The sequence below is a fragment of the Sciurus carolinensis genome, chromosome 12, assembly GCF_902686445.1.
Source record: "Sciurus carolinensis chromosome 12, mSciCar1.2, whole genome shotgun sequence".
NCBI classification, from domain to species: domain Eukaryota; kingdom Metazoa; phylum Chordata; class Mammalia; order Rodentia; family Sciuridae; genus Sciurus; species Sciurus carolinensis.
Window position 1 is genome coordinate 46,265,990 of NC_062224.1, and position 24,172 is coordinate 46,290,161.

A 24,172-nucleotide genomic window follows, 5' to 3' on the forward strand; every position below is an offset into this window, starting at 1 on the left:
TAGCCATAAAATAATTCTGACCTACATTTCCTAAAGGTAGGTTCCAAGACTCCCGTGATGGGTATCCCGCCTTATGCCCAAGGGAGGAATGAAGACACAGATATATGAAGAAAAATCTGAACAAACAGGGCTTGCTAAGTTCACCCACTTTGCTACCAAGTGATCACCCCCCCTTTGTCCTCCAGTAATACCTTACTGTACTCTTCATTAAACCTGAGCATACCAAGATGTAAAAAAAAAAAGAGTTATTTTGGATAATATTTATCTCAAATACAATGTCTTTGAGCATAGTTGATATTGTAAATTTCAAGTTAATAAAAGTAGTCTTGTATTATTTAAATCGACCACAACCTTTTAGCGTAGTAAAGCTACAAAGAAAACTACTATTGTAAGTTCTTTGACTCTCCAGCCCTTGCATGTAAATGCACGGTAGTAGCAAGGAGAACCACTGTAGTTTAGTACTTTGCATTTAGTGGTTAACATTGCTCTGTGACCTCATTACTAGAGAAAAAATTATTCTCTATATATTACCAAAATATTATGTTTTCAAATATGTGAAATACATATGGAAACATTTTGATCTTAACAAGTGGTGTAAATGCTGTTCTTGGACTTTTGGTACCATTTATGCTGCAGACCAAGTACAAACTGACATTTTCAAGCTGGTTTTGGTTAACTCCTTAATGTTAGAAATTGGAACTTTCTGATATAATAACTTCTGCAAAATACCACTGTGCATTATTAGTATGTTATGTGTCGACAGAAAAACAAATGGAAAACACATACATATCTATACACATATCCTTAGAAATGGCCTGAGTAGCCTAAAACCTATCAAGTAGACCATATATATTTTATTTTGGGATGAAATATTAAAGTTTAAAATATTCTTATTAGTAGATTCAGACAATGAGTTATTTTGTTGTTTTGAAATATCCATATTTCCATTGCTTAAAAAGCATGCTGGTAATCAGATAATTTACTCGAGCATGTATCAATGTCAGTGTGGCCGTTTGGCAGCATAGTCTCTCAGAAATTCCAATTAACCATGTAAATATATTTCATAGCATCACATCTCACTTTGTCAGAACCCCTGCTGCCTTTATATCATTAACATAAATGCAGGTGCAAATAGCATTTATGTACTTTGATAGAAAGCAGTTGGAGACATTTCACTGTGGGACACAACACTTTCAGATTGTATACATCTGTTCAAATAATGTATCCAGCCCCAGCGACATGAACACAAGGATAGAAACATCTGCCCCTGAGACCATTTGCCATATAGCAGATGCTTGCTTCTTTATTTATGCAGATGGTTGGTATGATGAGTTGTGCAGGGATAAAAGCCAAGTAGTTTGACAGGGGTATTTAGGACGTTCTGCAGGCCAAAACTACAGGGCAGGCATTTTTGTTTTAAAAGTGTGATATTGATAGTAGAAATTCATAAATCACTTCTAATGCTTTTAATAGTCAACATAATGGTCTTGTCTCTAAATTAATTGGCATCAAAATCCTAAAAATGTTTACAGAAATTCCAGTATCCAGTTTATATTAGAATGAGCACCTTATGATAATTTTGATTTTGATAAAATAATTTAAAATGATTTTGAATACATTTTGTTTTTTAAAAAAAATCCCTTTGAAATAGCAATTTTAAAAAAAAATATTGTATACCACCAAGAGAATCTGGTGCTATTTCTTAAAATTGGGGAAAATATCAATGTCATCAATTTGGACATGATTTATGATATACTCTATGAATATAAATTCAAATAAAATAAAATAAATTTCTGAAGTATGACATATTTGGTAATTTTTGTCAAGAATTTTATTGTATAACCTGTGTTATATCTTTGTCAACTAGTGATATTTTAATAATAAATATTTTTATCAGGACGAATTACATTTTAAGACTTTATCACCAAAACTCCCTTATTGAGTTGCCATATTTGCATTCTCAAAGAAACAAACATGAAGGGAATAAAAACAAAAAAAGAAAAAAGTCCCCAGACTTGATATTCACCCCCAACACACACACACACACAATCACAGACTCTCAAAAGAGATTAGATGTCAGATTTCATCTTATTCAGCAGCTCCGGCTTCTTAGTTTCAGGACAACTTTGCATTCTTAAAAATGATTGAGGACTCTAAATACTATTTATGTAGGTTTTATCTATCTATATTTATCATAATAGTGATTATAAACAGAAACTGCATATGTATGAATTAATTTTAAAATAACAATAATGAGCCCATTACATCTTAGCATAAATAACCTGGTTTAACAAAATTAACAAAAAATTTAGAAGACAAACATTAACTTACGTTTTTTGCAAATATTGAAGTCTGGCTTCATTGAAGATGGTTTTGAGTCTCATATTTGGTTCTACTTTCAATCCGTTGTGACTTTGAAATATTAAAAGAAAATCCAACTTTACAATAGGTAGAAGGTAGAAACTATTTCAATAACCTTTTCAGATCATTGTGTATTTTTATGTATATAACACACCAAAATTTGTCCAATTGTAACTTCTTTTTTTTTTTTTTTTTTAATTTTAAAAAAAGTTTTAATGAAATATTTGACAGCACATTAAGAATATTGAGTAGATATATCAATGGAATAGATTTTAAAATAGGAGCTGTTGAACTGTTATTGTCAGTCTTTTTAACTAATATTCTCTCTCAAACATACACACATACATGCACAATCACTACTATATGTATGTGTATATATATTATATAATTCATATAAATTTCACATACACACACATATATATCCATCAGACAAATTTTATCCAGTGTGTAACATAGTGACATATTTCATGACTACAATTCCAGGAAAAAAAAATGTAATCATTCAGAAAAAAATAAAATATATAGATGGCAATATCAAATGTATAATGAACAATACCTGCAGTGAGATTATTTTTAAATGCTAATGTTTTAAAATTCTTCTTGGAATTTTCTCATTAATCCTGAGAGTTTATTCAAATAAATTTAATTCCCACAATTTTACATTTGTCCATGTCATATTTTACTACTCTGAATAAAAATATGAATTTTTATCAATCACAATTCTGGAGAAAAAGATTCTAGAGCTATAATTGAAAATGTCATAGATTTGAGACATTCATATATATATATATATATATATATATATATATATATATATACAGACATATGCAATGCATATCTATACAGCAAACCTTTTTTCAAAATTCTAAATATATATTAAAGTATTATAATACAGATTGGTTATGTGATATACTTCTTAAAGTGTAGTTATAATGGGAAATTTGAAACCATGTCAGTGTGGTTTTTATATTGTTTTGTTTGTCTGTCTTACATGAATGAATCTTTTTAACGTCTCAGTACCATATTTTGGTTATCTAGAAAACAGTAGTTCACTGGCTAGGGATGTAGCTCAGTGGTAGAGAGCTTGCCTAGCATGCACAAAGCTCTGGTTTGATCCCCAATACTAAAGAAGAAAAAAGAAAAAAAGAGAAAGAGGTAATAAACTAGTTCACTGACTTTTGCAGATCTTCCATATACTTCACTGTGAAATATTTTTTATTTATTTTTATTTTTTTCATTTTTTTATATTTTACAGACTGCATTGAGGGATGGTTGTACAAGATGTAGATTCATACCATTCGTGTAATCATATATGTATATAGGGTAATAATGTCTGTCTCATTCCACCATTTTTCATAGCCCCCCTCTCATTTCCCTCTACGCAATCTAAAGTTCCTCCATTCTTCTCTCACCTCCCCAACCCTCCATTCCCATTATATATAATCATCCACTTACCAGGGAAAACATTTGGCTTTGGTTTTTTGGAATTGGTTTATTTCACTTAGTATGCTATTCTCCAGTTCCATCCATTTATCTGCAAATGCCATGATATTCTTTATGGCTAAATAATATTGCGCATATATACCAGTTTCTTTACCCATTCATCTGTTGAAGGGCATCTAGGTTGTTTCCAGAATCTAGCTATTCTGAATTGAGCTGCAATAATCATTAATGTGGATGCATTACTGTAGTATGCTGATTTTAAATCTTTTCGGTATAAACTGAGGAGTAGGATAACTGGGTCAAAAGGTGGGTCCATTCCAAGATTTCTGAGGGTTCTCCACACTGCATTCCAGAGTGACTGCACCATTTTGCAACTCCACTAGCAGTGTAAAAATGTACCTTTCCCCCCACATTCACGCCAACATCTGTTATTTGTGTTCTTGATAATAGCTGTTCTAATTGGAGTAAGATGAATCTTAGAGTTGTTGAATACTTTTTCATATATTTATTAATCACCTGTATGTCTTCTTCTGTAAAGTGTCTATCCAGTTCCTTGGCCCATTTATTGATTGGGTTCTTTGTATTTTTGGTGTAAAGTTTTGTAAGTTCCTTATAAATTTTGGAGATAATTACTCTATATGAAGTGTGTGTTGAAAAGATTTTCTCCCATTCTAAAGGTTCTCTTTTCACATTATTGATTGAATCCTTTGCTGAGAAAAAGCTTTTTAGTTTGAGTCCATCCCATTTATTGATTCTTGCTTTGATTTCTTGTGCTTTGGGAGTCTTGTTAAGGAAATCTGATCCACTTCTATTCAACATCATCCTTGAAAACTAGCCAGAGCAATTAGACAGATCAAAGAAATTAAAGGGACACAAATAGGAAAAGAAGAACTCAAGCTGTCACTATTTGTCGATGATATGATTCTATATTTAGCAGATCCAACAAACTCCACCCAAAAACTTCTAGAACTAATAAATGAATTCAGCAAAGTAACAGTATATAAAATCAATACACATAAATCTAATGCATTTCTATTCATAAGTGATGAATCCTCTGAAAGAGAAATTAGGAAAACCACTCCATTCACAATAGCCTCAAAAAAAAAAAAAAAAAAAAAAAAAACTTGGGAATCAATCTAACAAAAGAGTTGAAAGATCTCTACAATGAAAACTATAGAACACTAAAGAAAGAAATTGAAGGAAACCTTAGAAAATAGAAAGATCTCCCATGTTCTTGGATAGGTAGAATTAATATTGTCAAAATGGCCATTTTACCAAAAGCGCTATACAGATTCAATGCAATTACAACTAAAATTCCAATGGCATTCCTCATAGAAATAGAGAAAGCAATCATGAATTCAGCTGGAAGAATAAGAGACCTCAAATAACCAAAATAATCCTGAGCAGGAAAAGTGATACAGGAGGTATCAATACCAGACCTTAAATTATACTACAGAGCAATAGTAACAAAAATGGCATGATATTGACACCAAAATAGACAGGCAGACCAGTGGTACAGAGTAGAAGACACAGAGACAAACCCACATAAATGCAGTTACCTCATACTAGACAAGGAGCCAAAACCATTCGATGGAGAAAAGATAGCCTTTTCAACAAATGGTGCTGGCAAAACTGGAAATCCATATGCAGTAAAGTGAAATTAAACCTCTAACTCTCACCCTGCACAAGACTCAACTCAAAATGGATCAAGGACTTAGGAATTAGACCAGAGACCCTGCACCTAATAGAAGACAAAGTAGACCTGAAATATTTTTTAGAATAGTCATTCATGTAACCACCAATCTCATCTGAAAAGATTTTAAGTATGCTCCCCAACTTACTTTTTTTTTTTTACTTTATCCTAGTGTGAAAGGGTAAAGCAATACACGTACAGTAGAAACTACTTCAATATTGAATTTTTATCTTTTTCTGGGCTAGCAATATGTGATATGATACTCTCATGAGAAACTCTCCTGAAACTTTCTCATGAAACAAGCCATAGTTTCCAATCAGCTATGAGATCACAAGGATAATATCCAATAGTCCACGGTATATGGTTGCCAAACTATGGTGTTTGGTAGATTAGGTATATAAAATGCATTTTCCACTTGTAATCTTTTCATCTTAACAATGGATTTATCAGTATTTGGCCTCCTCATAATTGGAAGAGCATCTCTATTAGGAAGCTTCAAGTTCTATTGGTGAATTCTAGTTTTTCAATTGCCTCTTGAAAGATGATTTTCATCATTGACAGTAAATATTGCCAGTTTTTTCTTGTAATGAAAACTCCATTTGTTCACTTTTCAGAACATGTCTGCAAGGTACCCAAATCTGACTATGTTCTTTCAATACATTTCAACACACATCTGTCAGATGTTCTTTCATATTGGAATGCTTTTCCATGGGGAAAAAGCAGCTAGTTTAGTTTCACAGATGAATAGAGTGCTTTTCCTAAAGGCAACCATCATACTTCAGTGTGCAGCAGAAGTGTGCTCTGAGTGTGAACCATCTCACCACACAGAATAGTGAAAAGGCATGTGCTCAAAGATCAAGATGTCATATAACTAAAAGTTTGTACTGCTTTTTTCATTGTTCTGCTATGAGTGTGACTGTGGAGAATATGACTACTTAGTTTGCAGTCACTGCCTCTATACCAGCTTAGGTGGTAGAGCAATTTTACCCAGTATCTTTTTCAACCCATCAGTGCAATACCTGTAGACATCAATGCAGCAGAAAAGGCAAACGGTATCTCAGTGTTAGTATAAAAATAAAATGTTAGGACCCTCTCCAAATTCTACACACCATTTTTTAAGAAACACCGTGCTAATGTAATCCTCTCTTGCAAAGAAGATAATCAAGGTCAATAAAGAAAAAGCATTATTATCTCACTCAGATTCATTCTAGTACTAAGTGCAAGAACCAAAGCAGGCCTCTGTTCTCTAACTTACATGTAATATATAATCCATTGTCTTGTTTCTGAGGAACTCTTCCTCGACCCTGAAAAGAAAGTTCCCCAAATGAGTTCCTACATAATAACACTGGTGTTTTGTCACATTTACTTAAAAGAGCAGGACTTGCCACATGAGAAATTTAGAAATTCTTTTAACATTTTTAGACCTTTTCTTTCAGTCCTGATATTCTTTGGTGACCTTGGTTTTCATAGCAGGTGATACAGGATTTGGAAATATCTAAGAAATTTGTTTTATTTTTTTAATTATAAAAGACCTTAGTAACAGGTTTTTATGCATTTACTTTTTGCTCATCAACAAAAGTGCTTTGTCAGTGCTTAAAAGTTTCATGAAATTTATTGTGTAATTTTTGCTTTAAAGAAGTTACATACTGGTATAAACCTAATTTGTTCACCAGAATTTCTATGAAAGGAATCCACCTGTATAAGAAACCTGACTTTTAAGTGTTAAGGCATTAAAAATTGCTCTATATAAATTTCATTAACTACCTCTCCAGCACCCAGGCTGTTGAGACCTGTTAAAACAAGGAAGCTTTCTCCCTACTAGTAGTTACACTTCTGATAAGAAAAAAGATTGGTCAAAAAGATTTTTATTTTCTCCACATTGAGATGGATTATGTGGCACTCACCAGCCTTTGGAGGAAACTAATTGATAAACAGATAAATTGCAAAACACCTTAGTATGTTTGGAATGGAGAAAGAACAGCTTGTAGTGCCAGACAGATCTGGGTTCAAATCCATCATTCATCAGTTTTGTGACCTTCTAAGAAATTTTCAACTTTCCACATCCATTGACGAGGGATGTTAATTCCACAAAATAGTGGAGAATTAAGTGGAGTTTTAAGTGTTTGAGCACTCAGTCTGACTCCTGATTGAGTGGCATTTTAGTACTTCATATGAAATTTAAGGATTCTAGGGGGTTGAGGGAAAAATAGAAAATAATCAGTAAAGACAGGGAATATATACCTGCAATACATTTTGTCATGAAGGAAGGAGATGAAACTGTAGCTGGAACAGAAGATAGAGCTCAGTAAGCTCAATAGAGCTTGTTATTTTAAATATATATGTATAGAGTGTGTGTATGTGTGTGTGTGTGTTTTCAGCAAAAGCATAGGAGAAAGCAAGGCAATACAATTGAGAATTAACAGTTCATTCATTCAGTGAATAAATACTATGTTGTGCAACTGCTAGACACTGATTGAGCAACAGGTCCTGCAATGAATGAAACCAGCTTTTGTTACACTTACATTCTAATGGGAGGAGATTAGACTGTAATGTAATATCATGGTAACAAGAATGCCTTTACTTCATGTACAAACAGAGAAACAACATGTATTCCATTTGTTTACAATAAAAAAAAATAAAAATAAATAAATTAAAAAAAAAAAAAGAATACCATGAAGGACAAGACAATGTTGAAAAACAAAACAGTAAGTGAACCCATGGGGCTGAGCAGCTACCTGTAGATAGATTGATCATGAAGGGTCTCCCTAAGTGCTGGAGAGCTCACTGATGGTGCAGGAGCCCTGAGGCAGCACTAGGAGCCTGGAGAGAACAGTTTCTCTCTCAGCATCCATCTCTCTATTCTAATGGGCATATTTTTTTTAATTCTAATATTTCAGGACTTGGGGCAGAGAAGTTGTATATGTAGAGTGATAGTGTTTCACCTTCCTTTCCCCCATCCCAGAAAAGTTACTCTTTGTGTGGTTTATCAAAGACAGAAGGGAAGTTTAGAAGTAGGAAGAAGGGTCAGGGAATGAATTCCCTCCTAAAGACCTCTCTTTTTTCATTGAAGTCAATGTTAAAAACCTGTAACTAGAGAGACAACAGCCCTGCATGTAGGGGAGTGGTGTTAAAAGTGCCTTGGAGAAATCTGGGCAAGCCCCAGTAAAGAAACCAAAGGGAGTCTGTTAGGAACAAGTGAATGGATGGTGGAATAGGATCGTGGAACTGATTTTGAGACTAGAAAGCTTATGATGCTGTCCAGTGTCACAGTGGTTGGATTCTCTAGCACTGGTTAACAAGCAGTGGGAGTGGAGTGTACAAGGTGAGGGCCAGTTGGGGAAGGCGCCATAGGAAGACAGCAGTGGGGTGAACCTATGCTTTGTTAGGAGCGCCCATGGATGATGAGCCATGCGGCCAGTACTGGAAAACTATTACCTAAGTATACCATAAGCATGGCCCAGGACAAGACAAGACAGGAAGACAGGTAATCACTCCATCCCTTAGAGAAAATGGAGAGTTAGTGCATGCATACTCCTAACTGGCAAATGAGATTAAATGTTCCCTTCATCCAGTTTTATAGTTATCACCAAAGGAGAATAAAGATGTTGGTAGAGGAGAAACCAAGCAGAATTCAAAGGAAAAGAAATCGGAAGTAGTCACCAATGGTTTCAGAGTTTGATGACTCTTTCCTTTGATGCTGACTCAGGTCAGAATCTGATTATCTAAGCTCTACCTCAGAGCCATATTCAGCTGATCTGGTGAGCTCCACTCAGCTAACTACTGTACCTCCAGTTATCTGAGAATCAATCAGTGCCTAGTACTTCATTTTCTTTTTCTTTATTTTACTCAAAATATTAGTTTTGTAGGTGGTCTTTCTATGTTAAAGAAAGGTATACCTTAATTAAAGAAGTAACAGCAGTGTTAAGAAAGGATTATCAGTGAAGCCATAACAAGAGAATACTTTACCTCCAAAAGATCGATGGTTATCCAACCTCTTGCATTGGTACTTCAAAATCATGAGCTATTAGATGTAAAAGTTGAAGTATAGAAAAACTTACAATAAAAATGTTAGAAATCACTGTGAGTTGAAGATAAATCAAATGTGAAGACAAGGTATATATAAAACTACAAAACAGTAGAACTTTTTTTTCTATGCTGGTAATAAAACCCAGGGTTGGTGCTTGCTGGGCAAGCCCTCTGCCACTAAACTACACCCTCACACCTTGTTTTTTTAAATGTAGTTTGCACACTCCTCAAAAGTGCCCATTCTATATAAAGTAAACCAACTTTTGAAATTACAGCATAAAAATAATAATTGTTGTGATTCTTAGTCCCATGCTTCTTACTATTACTGAAATGTTGTGATTTTAACAACTTTGGTTTCATAATCATGGCGTTTTGACCAAAAGCAAGAAACTTCCAACCTTCTACATATGTCCTAGTTTAATTGTTCCAGCTGACTGCACATTCTGATGTTCAAACCTTGTCTGTTTATCCCGCTAAAGAAAAGTTTTTCTTCATCAACTGCCATCTCTCTAGTCATACCAGATACATAACTGTTGCAACTGCTATAGAAGTATAAGATTAAAAAAGCAAGGGCCCTTGCTCCAGTGAGAATGGCAATTATCAAGAACACAAGTAACAATAAATGTTGGCGAGGATGTGAGGGGAAGGTACACTTCCCCTACAATACTGGTGGCACTGCAACTTGGTGCAACCACTCTGGAAAGCAGTATGGAGATTCCTCAGAATATTTGACCCAGTTATCCCACTCCTCGGCATATACCAAAAAGACTTAAAATCAACATACCATGGTGACACAGCCACATCAATGTTTATAGCAACTCAATTCACAATAGCTAAAGGTATGGAACCAACCTAGTGCCCTTCAGCAGATGAATAGATAAAGCAAATGTGGTACATACACATGATGGAATATTACTCAGCCTTAAAGAAATATGAAATTATGGCGTTTACTTGGTAAATGGATGGAACTGGAGACTGTCATGCTAAGTGAAATAAACCAGTTCCAAAAAAACCAAAGACCAAATGTTCTCTCTGATTTGTGGGTACTAACACACAATAAGGTGGGGGGAATAGAAATTCATTGGATTAGGCAAAGGGAGATGTAGGGAAGGGAGCAGGAATGGGAATAGGAAAGACAGTAGAATAAATCAGACATAACTTTCCTATGTCCATATATGCATACATGACCAGTGTAGCTCCACAACATGTACAACCATAAAAATGGGAAGTTATACCCCATGTATCTATGTCCAAATACATTCTACTATCATGTATAACTAAAAAGAACAAATAAAAAAAAATTTTTTTTAAATCATCTTAAGAAAAAAAGGCCCATTTTCATTGGTTGGTGAAGATTTCTTGCAATGAGAAATTTGTGCCATTTACCAAAATTTTTTTCTACAGGAGATGTTTCCATGTCCACCAGTCCTGTTGAGAAACACCTGTCTCCACAAATGTCAGAATCTCCTGGAAAGACGGTCTGCACAGGTATTCATTGTGGTTGGTAGGATGTCAGAGTAAATGATCTGCTGCTTTCACCATATGAAATGTATTTATCAAGGTCTAAATTCTAACTGTGACTCAACTGAATATTAGTGATTCTAGTAATATTAACAACAAAAAGAATGATGAGAAAATGGGGTTAAAGCATTTCAGAAGTTTCCATCTGTTTTCCTGAGTGTCTTTGAAAAGTCATTAACTCTTCTCTAAATTTTTATGCTGTTCATTTATCCTCAAATTTGGATAAAGATATTAACTTGACTGCTGTATAAATGAATAAAATTTTGTGTATTCTACAAATTATTTTTCCAAAAGTATAAACAACTTCTTTCTACATGTATTTAAAACAAGCTTCTCATCTGGTTTTCAACTGTTTTTCATCAGAAGTGCTTGAAATCAAAATAAGTTCTCCCAAGAATAGGAACTAATAGGAAAGGTCTTAATTAAGAGGAAATTGAGAATTATTAAAATATATTTTAAATGATAAGGCTTTTTAAATTTACTTTTCATTTGGTACATTAATTATGTGTCCTCAAAAAGATAGTTACTTGAATTTAACAAACCACATTGTGTAATTTTTTCTTTTATTGTCATTAATATTTGAGGTAACTTACTTTTAAATTCTTCCATAAAGAATGCTTGTTTCCTCTTATTTCCTGATATATTTATGTATCCAATTTATTCAGTTAGTGGAATAATGGAATAGTTCCCCATTGGTGCCCAACTCTTCTTTCTAAATTCAAACTATCTTTATATTTCTTAATGCTTTACTCATTAAAATACTAAATCTATAACTAAATACCTTCAAAACTCTCGTGGCCCTGTCCCTACCCACTTTGAGAGCTCACACAGTTTCACTCCTGAATTGAGAAATCATGACCATTGCTCTCTGTCCTCCAGAGAAGTGACCAGTATCCCAAACCCCACTTTAGGTGCCTTCCCTCACAGGGCCACTGAGATCTGGCCTTACCCACTCTCGCAGAACTGAATGCCTGTTAGTTACTTCTTCCCTGCTAGGTTTAAGAGCAACAGTTGGAATCGTAAAGACAGTAGAATGAATCTAACAATTTTCCTATGTACATATATGAAAATACCGAAGTGAATCCCACCGTCATGTACACCCACAGAAATGAGGTCCTAATTAGAATAAGATATATTCCATGTTTGTATAATTATATCATAATGGATTCTACTGTCATGTATAGCTAGAAAGAACCAATAAAATTTTTTTAAAAAGCAACAATTGACTTCACTATTCTGTAAAAACAAAAGCAAGGAGTGTCCCCACAAAACAGCTCTTTGAAATCACATGTTAACTCCTGTTCACACTGAATTGTTAATCCAATTAACACTTTGTCAACTGACATGCAAGGGGTGGGGGAGGAGAGGGAATAAGTGATACTGACAAGATGAATCAGATGTTAGGGATGGCTGATCTGCCAAAGTGGGTGTCATCAGAAACTCCAGAGAAAAAAATATAGTTTTATGGGGATCCTCATTAGCGAGTAATAGGTATTTTGTCTCTCTTTCCTTCATTTATCTCTCAAAAAATGAAACACTAGTTTAAAGATTCAGAACTATTCCATATGAGGAGCCTCAAGTTCTGTGCTTATTTTCCCATGTTAAGTAAATATCAGCAACTTAATATCTCCTGGCCACAGAAAGTGGAAAACTACCTGCTAAATATCTAATATTTGATAGGAACCACCCTGGTACCTTTATGGATGTTTTTCTTATTTAATCCTGTATGACTTTGTAGCTTTGTAGCTATTGTGCTCATTTCATAGATGACAATATTTAGCCACATCCAAGTGACTTGCCAAAGCCACAAGTACAAGACAAAGTCAGGCATTGAAACCAAAGCTCTCTGAAACCCAAAATTCAGAGACTTTAATGGTGGCCTTAATGGTCAGTGCACAGTAGTTTACAGTCTATGTACAAGGAGGGTAGGGAAAGCTCATGCAAACAAGTGGGCCAGCGTTTGAGTTCCAGCACTGCCGTTTATCAGCTTGGAAATCTTTACTAGAAAAATGGCTCAACAGGAATTCCTCACTCAGCTTATCTTGGAGATCAATTGAGATAATGCATGTAAAGTATTTTTTTTATAATATCTGTACATATATATGCATTACCATTGGAATATAGTTTAAGAAACAGTCATCAACAAAGAAACTCAACTGCTCAGAAGATAACAATTCCCTTTCTTGGTAAGGGAGGTGTTGAATTCATTGTTTGACAAACAGCTCTCACTGGCCTGTGCTGAGTGGAGGGTGCCTGCTGGGTACTGGTGTTGTGAGGGGAAGGGAGGGAGTTAGCCAAGAGCACAGTTTAGCAGAGCAGGACAGATGTGCCAAGGGGAACAGACAAAACTATAGACACAGGACACAAGAAGTTCAGTTGAAAATGTGCTTATCTCAATTGCCTGATATTTGGATCGGAGATATGATGACTTTGGTCTTAGTGCTGGAGATGCAAGAACTAGAAATGATATTTGGCATCTTGAGTGCTTTGAAACAAAAGCACACTTGTGCCTATTGCCAGCACATTTTACAGTGCACAGTGTGCAGTCAACACTCAGTAAATTCTTACTGACTCTGCCTGTAGCTGCAGATCCTGGACAGCACTAGAGGATTGGGTAGGCAATGGCTCAATGTGTTTATAGTTTTTTGACAAAATAAAGTTGAGCTCCCTTGCATTATGAGACATTATTTTTATCCTGAACTTCTCCAAGATTTTACCATATTTATTTTAACCAGAGACCATCTTGGGAAACAGTTTGAACCCCAGCTGGAATTTATTATTTGAATGCCAAGTGGGAGGGAAAATAGGAATGCCAACAAATAAAATTGAAAATAGGGTTTTCAGTTTAATAAAATTAAAACCTAAACAGCACCTAAAAATGTTGGCTTCTTAGTGGTTGATTTGGCAGCACTTTCATTCTGAGCCTGGATCCAAGGGGCCAGTTTCAAGAGCAGGGACACTCCCCTCTCTGCTTGTTCCATCCTAACATGCTTAACAGTAGGCCCATGGGCCCCAACAGATGGAATAATGGAACTCTGCCCAAACCCAGAGTGAGATGAGCGGGAACAACTTTGTTTAGAAGCAACAAAGCAGCCCTCAGTGCTGCCAGTGGAAATCAGGAAGTGAGTTGTTTGTAGCTATCTAGAGAATTGCCCCATGCACTTGTCTCTTAATTATGCCAGCTGCGTTTGGAAAGAGTGTGATAAAGCTGGGTTAGACATTGGCACCTAGTGCTACTGAGCTCTCATTCTTCCCTCCGCTGCCTCTAACATGCAAACAATATCCGTCAGATCCAATCCTCCAGTGATGGAGGAGGAGGAGGAGAACACAGTTTGCACATTCTCCAAACAAATGTCTGGTAGTGCTTCTGGATTTGTTAGAATCCTATGGGTAGTATGTGGCAAATTCGACTCTAAAAATTAACTTGTACTTTCGGGTGACTCAATTTTCCATTAATTATCTCTTTAAGTGGGCTTTCCAAAAGCATCAATTTAATGGTAATAGGAATTTTTTGAATATGACAAACCATTTCTATTTCAAAGGGTTTTTTTTCTCCTTAAAATTCAGAAATGGTATTGTATTTTGGATTTAATCAAGATGACTTTGTATATAATATTCCCCCTCTAAGGAGAGAATTGCTTCAAATTGGATAGGGTTGTGTGGACCTTACATGTTACTTAACTTCCTCAAGCTTCGTTTTTCATAATCTTTAAAAAGAGGGAACAATAGTACTTTCTTGTGGAATATGGGTGATAGTTCAATTAAAAGACCTAGCCTAGATTCTCAACCACAATAAGGACTCAGCATCTTCCAGTTCCCTTTAATCCACAGTTAGATCAATTTCTCACCACCCATAAATGTCACTTTTCAAAATATTTACTTCAATATGCTTAGCATATTAAAAACTGGTCCATATTTAAAATCCTAATATTAAGTATTCTCATTGAATAATTGTGCATAACTAATTTTACTCAGTAAGCCTTTTATGTTTTCAGTTAATAAAAACCCATGTTTAGTACCTGAGAGTCCTGTGAGTCCCTTTAACTCTGTTATGGGTAATTTCATAGGTTTTCCAGAAATTATGAATGTCAGTGGAAATTTCTACTGCTCATTATTTAGTGCAGAGTTCTATAAGGTCTGTAATTTAGTAGATGCAGGTGAGATTTTTTAGATCACGCCATCTGTGAAAGGCTTTGTAAATGTGTGGTGGAATAAACCACTGTTGTAACTACATTGCCAAGAAAGACTTCCTACAATCATACTTCCTTAATATTGTAGAGTTTTACAATTTTAATGGCATTTTCGTCTTCTCTAAGGACTCCTATTGTTAAAACTACTATCAAAAAAAAAACTGTAGTTAATCTAGCATAACTGACCTTTATTGCAAATTGCCTTCTTTCATCCTAAGGAAAAAATTGTTTGGAGGAACAATTCTCAGGACTCCACTTGTCCTTGGGAGGTAATGAGCTCTCTCATACTTCTCAGTGCTTAACCTCAGGAGGTAGTATTTGCTGCCTGTCAGATTACTAGATTACTTCCCTAGTTATTAGCAGTTCTTGTCATTAAGGAGTCAAGGAAAATAAAAGACTTGAACCATTCCCGTGTGTATATCTAGACATAGTCATTTAGGCATAGACACACACCCATCACAAATATCCCAAAAGATACTTCTTTTAGAAACTGCTTCACATAAGTAAACTTTCATTTTCCTTTCATTCATTCAACAAATATTTATGAGCACCTCTGCATGCAGGTAGTGGGTGTTCATGAAAATAAAACCTATCCCAGTCCATACTTCCCCCAGTTACTCCCACCCCACAAAGTTTACCATAAATTCTAGTCTCTTCTGTTTCCTTTCAGAACTGTTCTGTATATATACAGGAATATATTTATGTGTGCAACCCCCCAGCTTTTTAAACCAGACAGTAGCATATTATGAATCTCACATCTTGGAGAGTATTCCACATCAATCAAATTCATTTTTTTACTGCTGCAAAGTATTACCTCATAGAGTTGGATCATTACTTTATTAGCACCCTGTTGATGGACATGTAAGTAATTCTTGGGCTTTGAGGTGTTTTTCTTACATTTTTTGTGGTCTTTCCCTCTTTCATTATTGGAGTCCTAAGCCAGAGGCCTGACTCAATAGGTCCCAACAAAGCAGGTTTAACCGCTCATCCCAAACACTGCAAAGGCAGCCTAAGTCCCTGTTATACTTCTGCCTTACATTTCTTCTAATGTGCCAGTTTCATTCCCTTTCCTTAATTGACTGGGAAATGGGACTCAATACAACCTTTAAGTACACTCTCACCTTCTGGTATACTTCCTGATAGATCCAGGTAGGCATAAGTAAGTAAAATTTATCCAGTGAGGCCTTCTTTCACCCCACAGGTTGTGATTAGCTTGTGATTATTGATAATAAACAAGCTGATGAGCTTTTCTACCCTAGCATCCATGTCTCTAAATTCAGGGAACTTGGGAACTGACTCATTTGGCAGGTGCTAGACCTGTCATCCAGGTTCTGTCAGTTCAGGCTACCCACAACTCACACTGACCTGTGTTCTCCTTTGCTGGAACAGACCTAGTTACCCTCAGGAGTGTCCTTTGTTCACAGACAGCCTCCTTTTCCTTGGAATGTTTATTTCCACCATAATGTGGAGAATTTAGAAGTTCAGTGGTAGCACATTAACTTTAAATGCATCATAATCAGCTCACTCCCTTTTGGTATGACCTTATAAAAGTGCATCTAATTTCATTTCTGAAACCCTTAAGAAGGTAGCATTCTTTTACTTGGTTATTAAAAAAAAAAAAAAAATAGGAAGCTCCTTCCCAACTGAAGTCTTTAGCGATCTTGAGGTGACCTTGACACCTGGGTATTGCTTCAGCTGCATCTTCTGCTCTTCATGTTGATATTACCATGCTCTGCCTCTGAGGCTCAGCTTTTCCACATCTAGCTGTTCCTCCTGTCTTCCTCTAATCCCCCTACTCTTCTCTCTATGTATATCTGCTTTCTTTAGAGCAATTTCTTCTTCAGAGACCACTTTTTATTGTGACTACATCAGTTTACACTCCAATAGCATAATTTACTGTTCTCTTATTATTTCCTCTGATAGTCAACTGGCCTCCTCATCTCCATTGTTTTAAAGAATTTGATCATGATACTAGCCTATTTCCTTATTCTGGCAGTTAATGAAGTTAAATTGAAAAAAAAAAAAGAGTTCCAGAGATATGTCCTCTTTTTTCTACTTTTCAAAATTGTGAAGTGTTAAAGGTTATTTTTAAATTGTTTTCTTCTTTATCCATTTTTTTAAAAAAATTGTTGAAGTTTAATCTATCAATTCTTTATTTTTTGCTTTGGTCATTTTATCATTACTTAACAAATTCAGCAAGCATTTACTAATTCCTACCACTTTCTGGAACACTACCAGGACCTGAAGACACAGGAAAAGTCTCCACCCTCAAGGAATTCATGCTAGTGAGGAAAGGCAGACCTTAAGCTTAATATAATAGATGGAGCAAATGTTCCATAGAAAAGTAAAGCCAAGAAAAGGGAATGGGGAGTTATATTGGTCTGTTTTTTATTACTATAATGAAATACTTGAGTAAAGCTACTTATGAAGAAAAAAGAAGTTTATTTAGCTCCAAGTTTAGAGGTTAGAAATCCAAATAACATGCTTTTGTTAACATCCCTCTCATGACAACTAACCAGATTCCCAAGGGAAAGTCCTCAGTCCCTTCAGAGGTGTATGACCTTCTCACCCTGACCCAAGGACCTCCCATTAGGCCCACCTCTTTAAAGTTCACAACCATCCAATGTAGCACCCTGGGAACCAAGCTTCCAACACATTGACCCTTGGGAGACAAATCACATCCTAACTGTGACAAAAATTCAGAATGTTAGTACAGTTGTAAATAAAGTGATCAGAGAAAAGCTTACAGGCAAGAGGTCATTTGAGCAAAACCTTGAAGGAAATGATGCAGCAGGTACTGGAGATTTAATGTTCTGGGCAGTGGGAACTGCAAGTGCAAAGGCACTGAGGCGGTGCCTGACTGGCACATTTAAGGAACAGCAAAGAGGCCATCATGACTAGAGGGAAGCAAGTAATGGAAATGGCAGGGACACCCTGGGATCCCAATAACCTGAGGCTCTTTAGGCCATTGCAAAGACTTTGGCTTTCCCTCTGAGATGAAGAGCCATTGGACAGTCATCTGTGAGCTGGCAAGTGAGGTGTTATGTTTTTTGCTGTGATGTATTGTCATGTTTTGAGAGGATTTATGACTGAGTGAAGACAAAATAGCCTTTATTCTAGCTCTTCTTGCCATAAATATTTTCTTCTTAATCATTTAGGAATAAGAATTGGATATAAATGACCCAATGTATTCTCTTCTCTCCTTTTCCTACCTGCCCCCTGTGCATTGTGTATATGCAAAGTCCATCATTAATTGGTTTTTGTTTTTTGCTTTTTGTTTTACTTTTACAGACTGCATTTTGATTCATTGTGCACAAATGGGGTACAACTTTTCATTTCTTTGGTTGTACACAATGTAGATTCACACCATTCAGGTAATCATATATGTACATAGGGTAATAATATCTGTCTCAGTCTACTATCTTTCCTTCTCCCACCCACTCCTGCCCCATTTTCCTCTACACCATCCAAAGTTTCTCCATTCTGCTTTTGACCCCCCGCCCCCACTGCTGACATCTACCCCCCTCATTATATATCATCATCAATGCATCAGAAAACATTCTGCCTTTGGTTTTTTGGGCTTGGCTTATTTCACTTTGCATGATATTCTCCAACTCCATCCATTTACCAGCAAATGCTGTAATTTTATTCTTCTTTATGGCTGAGTAATATTCCATTGTGTATAAAAATATATATATATATATTTTTTTTTTTTTTATTTATCTCACAGTTTCTTTATCCATTCATCAGTAGAAGGACCTCTAGGTTAGTTCCACAATCTTGCTCTTGTGAATTGAGCAGCTATGAACATTGATGTGGCTGCATCACTGTAGTATGTTGATTTTAAGTCCTTTGGGTATAAACTGAGGAGTGAGATAGGTGGGTCCATTCCAGGTTTTCTGAGGAATCTCCATACTGCTTTCCAGAGTGGCTGCACCAATTTGCAACTCCACCAGCAAATGTAAGAGTGTGCCTTTTTCCCCACATCCATGCCAACACTTATTATTTCTTGTGTTCTTGATAATAGCCATTCAGTTAGATGAAATTCTAGGGTGTTTTTAATTTGCATTTCTCTTATTACTAGTGATGATGAGCACTTTTTCATATATTTATTGATCACCTATATATCTTCTTCTGTGAAGTGTCTGCCCAGTTCCTTAGTTCATTTATTGATTGGGTTCTTTATATTTTTGGTGTAAAGTTTTTTATGTTCTTTATAAATTTTGGAGAGTAGTACTCTAAGTGTGGAAAAGATATTCTCTCTCTCTGTAGGCTGTCTTTTCACATTATTGATTGTTTCCTTTGCTGAGAAAAAGTTTTTTAGTTTGAATTCATCCCATTTATTGATTCTTGCTTTTATTTCTTACACTCTGGGGGTCTTGTTAAAGAAATCTAGTCCAAAACCAACATGATGAAGATTTGGATGTACTTTTTCTTCTTTTTGGTGAAGGGTCTCAGGTCTAATTCTTAGAGGCTTGGTCCATTTTGAGTTGAGTTTTTTACAGGGTGAGAGATAGGGGTTTAATTTTATTTTACTGCATATGGATTTCCAGTTTTGTGAGCACCATTTGTTGAAGAGGATTTCTTTTCTCCATTGTATGTTTTTGGCTCCTTTAGTATGAGGTAACAGTATTTATGTGGGTTTGTCTTGGTGTCTTCTCTTCTATACCATTGGTCTACCTGTCTATTTTGGTGCCAATACCATGCATGCCATTTTTGCTACTATTGCTCTATAGTAGAGTTTAAGGTCTGATATTGTGATACTTCTGCATTGCTCTTCCTGCTCAGGATTGCTTTGGCTATTTGAGGTCTCTTATTCTTCGAGATGAATTTCATTATTGCTTTCTCTGTGTCTATGAGGAATGTCATTGGGATTTTAATTGGAATTGCATTGAATCTGTGTAGCACCTTTGGAAGTATGGCCATTTTGATAATATTGATTCCGCCTATCTAAGAACACAGGAGATCTTTCCATCTTCTAAAGTTTTCTTTAATTTCCTTCTTTAGTGTTCTGTAGTTTTTATTGTAGAGGTCTTCCCCTCTTTTGTTAGATTGATTCCCAAGTTTTTTTTTTTTTTTGAGACTATTGTGAATGGAATTGTTTTCCTAATTTCCCATTCAGAGGATTCATTGCTTATAAATAGAAATGCATTAGATTTATGTGTGTTGATTTTATATCCTGCTACTTTGCTGATTCATTTATTAATTCTAGAAGTTTTCAGGTGGAGTTTTTTGGATCCTGTAAATATAGAATCATGTAATCGGCAAATAGTAACAGCTTGAGTTCTTCTTTTCCTATTTGTATTCCTCTAATTTCTTTGGTCTGTCTGATTGCCCTGGCTAGTATTTCAAGAATGATGTTGAATAGAAGTGGTGAAAGAGGGCATCCTTGTCTTGTTCCAGTTTTTAGTGGGAATGCTTTCATTTTTTCTCCATTAAGAATGATGTTGGCCGTGGGCTTAGAGTAGATAACCTTTACAATGTTGAGGTATGTTCCTACTATCCCTATTTTTTCTAGTGTTTTGAGCATGAAGGGGTGTCATATTTGTCAAATGCTTTCTTTGCATCTATTGAAATAATCATACAATTCTTAACCTTAAGTCTATTGATATGATGAATTACATTTACTGATTTCTGAATAATGAACCAACCTTGCATCCCCAGGATGAACCCCACTTGATCGTGGTGCAGTATCTTCTTAATATAGTTTTGTATGCAATTTGCCAGAATTTTGTTAAGGATTTTTACATCTATGTTCATCAGAGATATTGGTCTAAAGTTTTCTTTCCTTGATGCATCTTTGTCTGGTTTTGGTATCAGAATGATTCTAGCTTCATAGAATGAATTTGGAAGGGTTCCCTCCTTTTCTATTTTATGGAATACTTTGAGGAATATTGGTATAAGTTCTTCTTTGAAGGTCTTGTAGAACTCAGCTGAGAATCTGGTCCCAGGCTTTTCTTGGTTGGTAGACTTTTGATGGCTTCTTCTATTTCACTGCTTGAAATTGATCTGTTTAAATTATGTATGTCCTCTTGGTTCAGTTTGGGAGGATCATGTCTCTAGAAATTTGTTGATGTCTTTGAGATTTTCTATTTTGTTGGAGTATAAATTATCAAAGTACCTTCTAATTATGTTATGTATCTCAGTGGTGTCTGTCGTGATATTTTCTTTTTCATTACGAATTGTAGTAATTTGAGTTTCTCTTTCCTTCTCTATTAGTGTGGCTACGGGTTTATCTATTTTGTTTACTTTTTCGAAGAACCAACTTTTTGTTTTGTCAATTTTTTGAATTGTTTCTTTTGTTTCATTTTCATTGATTTCAGCCCTGATTTTAATTATTTCCTGTCTTCTACTACTTTTGGTGTTTTTCTGTTCTTCTTTTTCTAGGGCTTTGAGATGTAATGTTAGGTCATTTAGTTGTTGACTTTTTATTCTTTTCTCGAATGTGTTCCATGCAATGAATTTTCTTCTTAGTACTGCTTTCATAGTGTCCCAGAAATTTTGATATGTTGTATCATCATTCTCATTTACCTCTTAAGAATTTTTTTTTTAATCTCCTCCCTGATGTTTTCTGTTTTCCATGCTTCATCCAATAGCATATTATTTAGTCTCCAGGTATTAGAGTAGTTTCTGTTTTTTTTATTTTATCATCGATTTCTAATTTCATTCCATTATAGCCTGATAGAATACAAGGTAGTATCTCTAATTTTTTATATTTACTAAGGGCTACTTTGTGGCATAACGTATGGTCTATTTTAAAGAAGGATTCATGTGCTGATGAGAAGAAAGTGTATTCACCCATTGATGGATGGAATATTCTATATACGTCTGTTAAGTCTAAGTTATTGTTTGTGTTATTGAGTTCTGTGGTTTCTTTGTTTAGTTTTTGATTGGAAGATCTATCAGTGGTGACAGTGGTGTTAAAGTCACCCAGAATTATCATGTTGTGGTCTATTTGATTCCTGAAATTGAGAAGGATTTGTTGGATGTACACAAATATGCTGTTGTTTGGGGCATAAATATTTGCGATCATTATGTCTTCCTGATTTATGGTTCCCTTAAGCAGTATGAAATGTCCTTCTTTATTCCTTCTGACTAACTTTGGCTTGAAGTTCACTTTTCTGATATAAGGATGGAAACCCCCTCTTTTTACTGAGTTCATGTGCGTGGTATGTTTTTTTCCATCCTTTCACCTTTAGTCTGTGGATGTCATCTTTTATGAGATGAGTCTCTTGAAGGCAGCATATTGTGGGGTCTTTCTTTTTAATCTAATCTGCCTGTCTATGTCTTTTGATTGATGAGTTTAATCCATTAACATTCAGGCATCTTCAAATCTGAAGGTTAGTTTTGCTGGGTATAAGATTCTTGGTTGGCAACCATGTTCTTTCGGAGCTTGAAATATGTTGTTCCAGGCCCTTCTGGCTTTAGGGTCTGATTTCCCCCTATATGTGATCTGATGCTTTTCTTTTGCAGCCTTTAAAAAATTCTATCTTTATTTTGGATGTTAGGCATTTTCATTATAATGTGCCTTGGTGTGATCTGTTGTAACTTTGCGCATTTGGTATTCTGTAAGCCTCTTATAGTTGATTTATTTCATTCTTCATGTTTGGGAAATTTTCTGATATTATTTCATTGAATAGGTTGTTCATTCCTTTGGTTTGTATCTCTGTGCCTTCCTCAATCCTGATAATTCTTAAATTTGGTCTTCTTATGATATCCCATAATTCCATTCATGATTTCTTACCATCTCCTCTGTTTAGTCAACTTTATTTTCAAGATTAAATATTTTGTCTTCATTGTCTGAGGTTCTGTCTTCCAAGTGATCTAGTCTGTTGATGATGCTTTCCATTGAGTTTTTTATTTGATTTATTGTTTCCTTCATTTCAAGGATTTCTGTTTGTTTGTTTGTTTTCCAGAATCTCTCTGTCTTTACTGAAATGATCCTTTATTTCCTGCAGTTGCTCTTTTAACTGTTTATTGAAGTGATTGCCCATTGCCTGCATTTGCTCTCTTATCTCATCCTTTGCTTTGCAAATCATTTTAATTATGTATATTCTGAACTCCTTTTCTGACATTTCTTCTACCATGCTGTCATTGGATTCTATTAATATAGAATCTTGGTTTGTTTGGAACACTTTCTTCCCTTGTTTTTTTCATGTTGTTTACATTGTTCCCTCTAGCACTACAGATCTGGGGTACTGCAGTTTTCCCCCTATAGGCTCCCCTATAAGGAGAGATCAATATTAGCAGCACCCAGTACAGACAATATGCAGCCCTAAACCAAATAGCCCCTATGAAGATGTTAACAATATTGTCATAATAAACAGAGAGGATGAGTTCAATTATTATCTACAGTATAACAAAATAGATTGTCAATAAGGTCTACAGTTTCTAATGGAGGACAAAGAGGATGGGGAGGGGTGTAGGATGTAACTGTTAATGGGATAAGAAAGGAGTATATAGAAGTACTAGATTGTAGGAAGAGTGAAAGCAGAATCAAAAGAAGTTGGTTTTTAGCTTGAGAAAAGGGAGAGACTCTGAGGAAACAGGTAAACAAAAGGAAAAGAGAGCAAGAAAAATAAAGAAATAAAAACTTAAGAATTTTCAAAAAGGAGAAAAAAAATCTATACCATAACAGTCATATAGTATTCAAACCTCCCAGTCTTCAGTAGCCTGATGCATGTGAGGTACCTGACAATGAGCTTCCAATCTCCAGCAGGCGTCTCAGGATGGGATTGACCCCACCTAAAGATGGCAGCTTCCGTTTCCAGAATAATCCAAGATGGCTGCATTGGCTTCCAAATGTGTTGGCAAATGGGGAACTGCAGTGCGGAGCGTTGGCGCCAAGTCTGTGTGGGGTACAGTTAGTCAGGCTGGGGGTCCTAAAGATGGGGCACAGTTGGTCAGGCTGAGCGGTCCTGGAGGCCAGGCATGTTCA

At 35.5% G+C, this 24,172-nt stretch overlaps 1 protein-coding gene across 20 annotated transcripts in view; it reads left to right on the plus strand.

Annotated features, from left to right (window-relative positions):
* Znf438 (zinc finger protein 438) overlaps positions 1–24,172 on the plus strand; it is a 192,563-nt gene that overhangs the window by 161,476 nt on the left and 6,915 nt on the right. For 19 of the 20 annotated variants that reach the window (XM_047521025.1, XM_047521023.1, XM_047521018.1 and 16 more), the window contains one exon: positions 10,928–11,011. The exons of the other annotated variant lie outside the window; for it this stretch is intronic. In XM_047521025.1, coding sequence (XP_047376981.1) covers positions 10,928–11,011 — 84 coding nt within the window. The remainder of the gene's footprint in view (positions 1–10,927; positions 11,012–24,172) is intronic. 20 annotated transcript variants of the gene reach the window in all.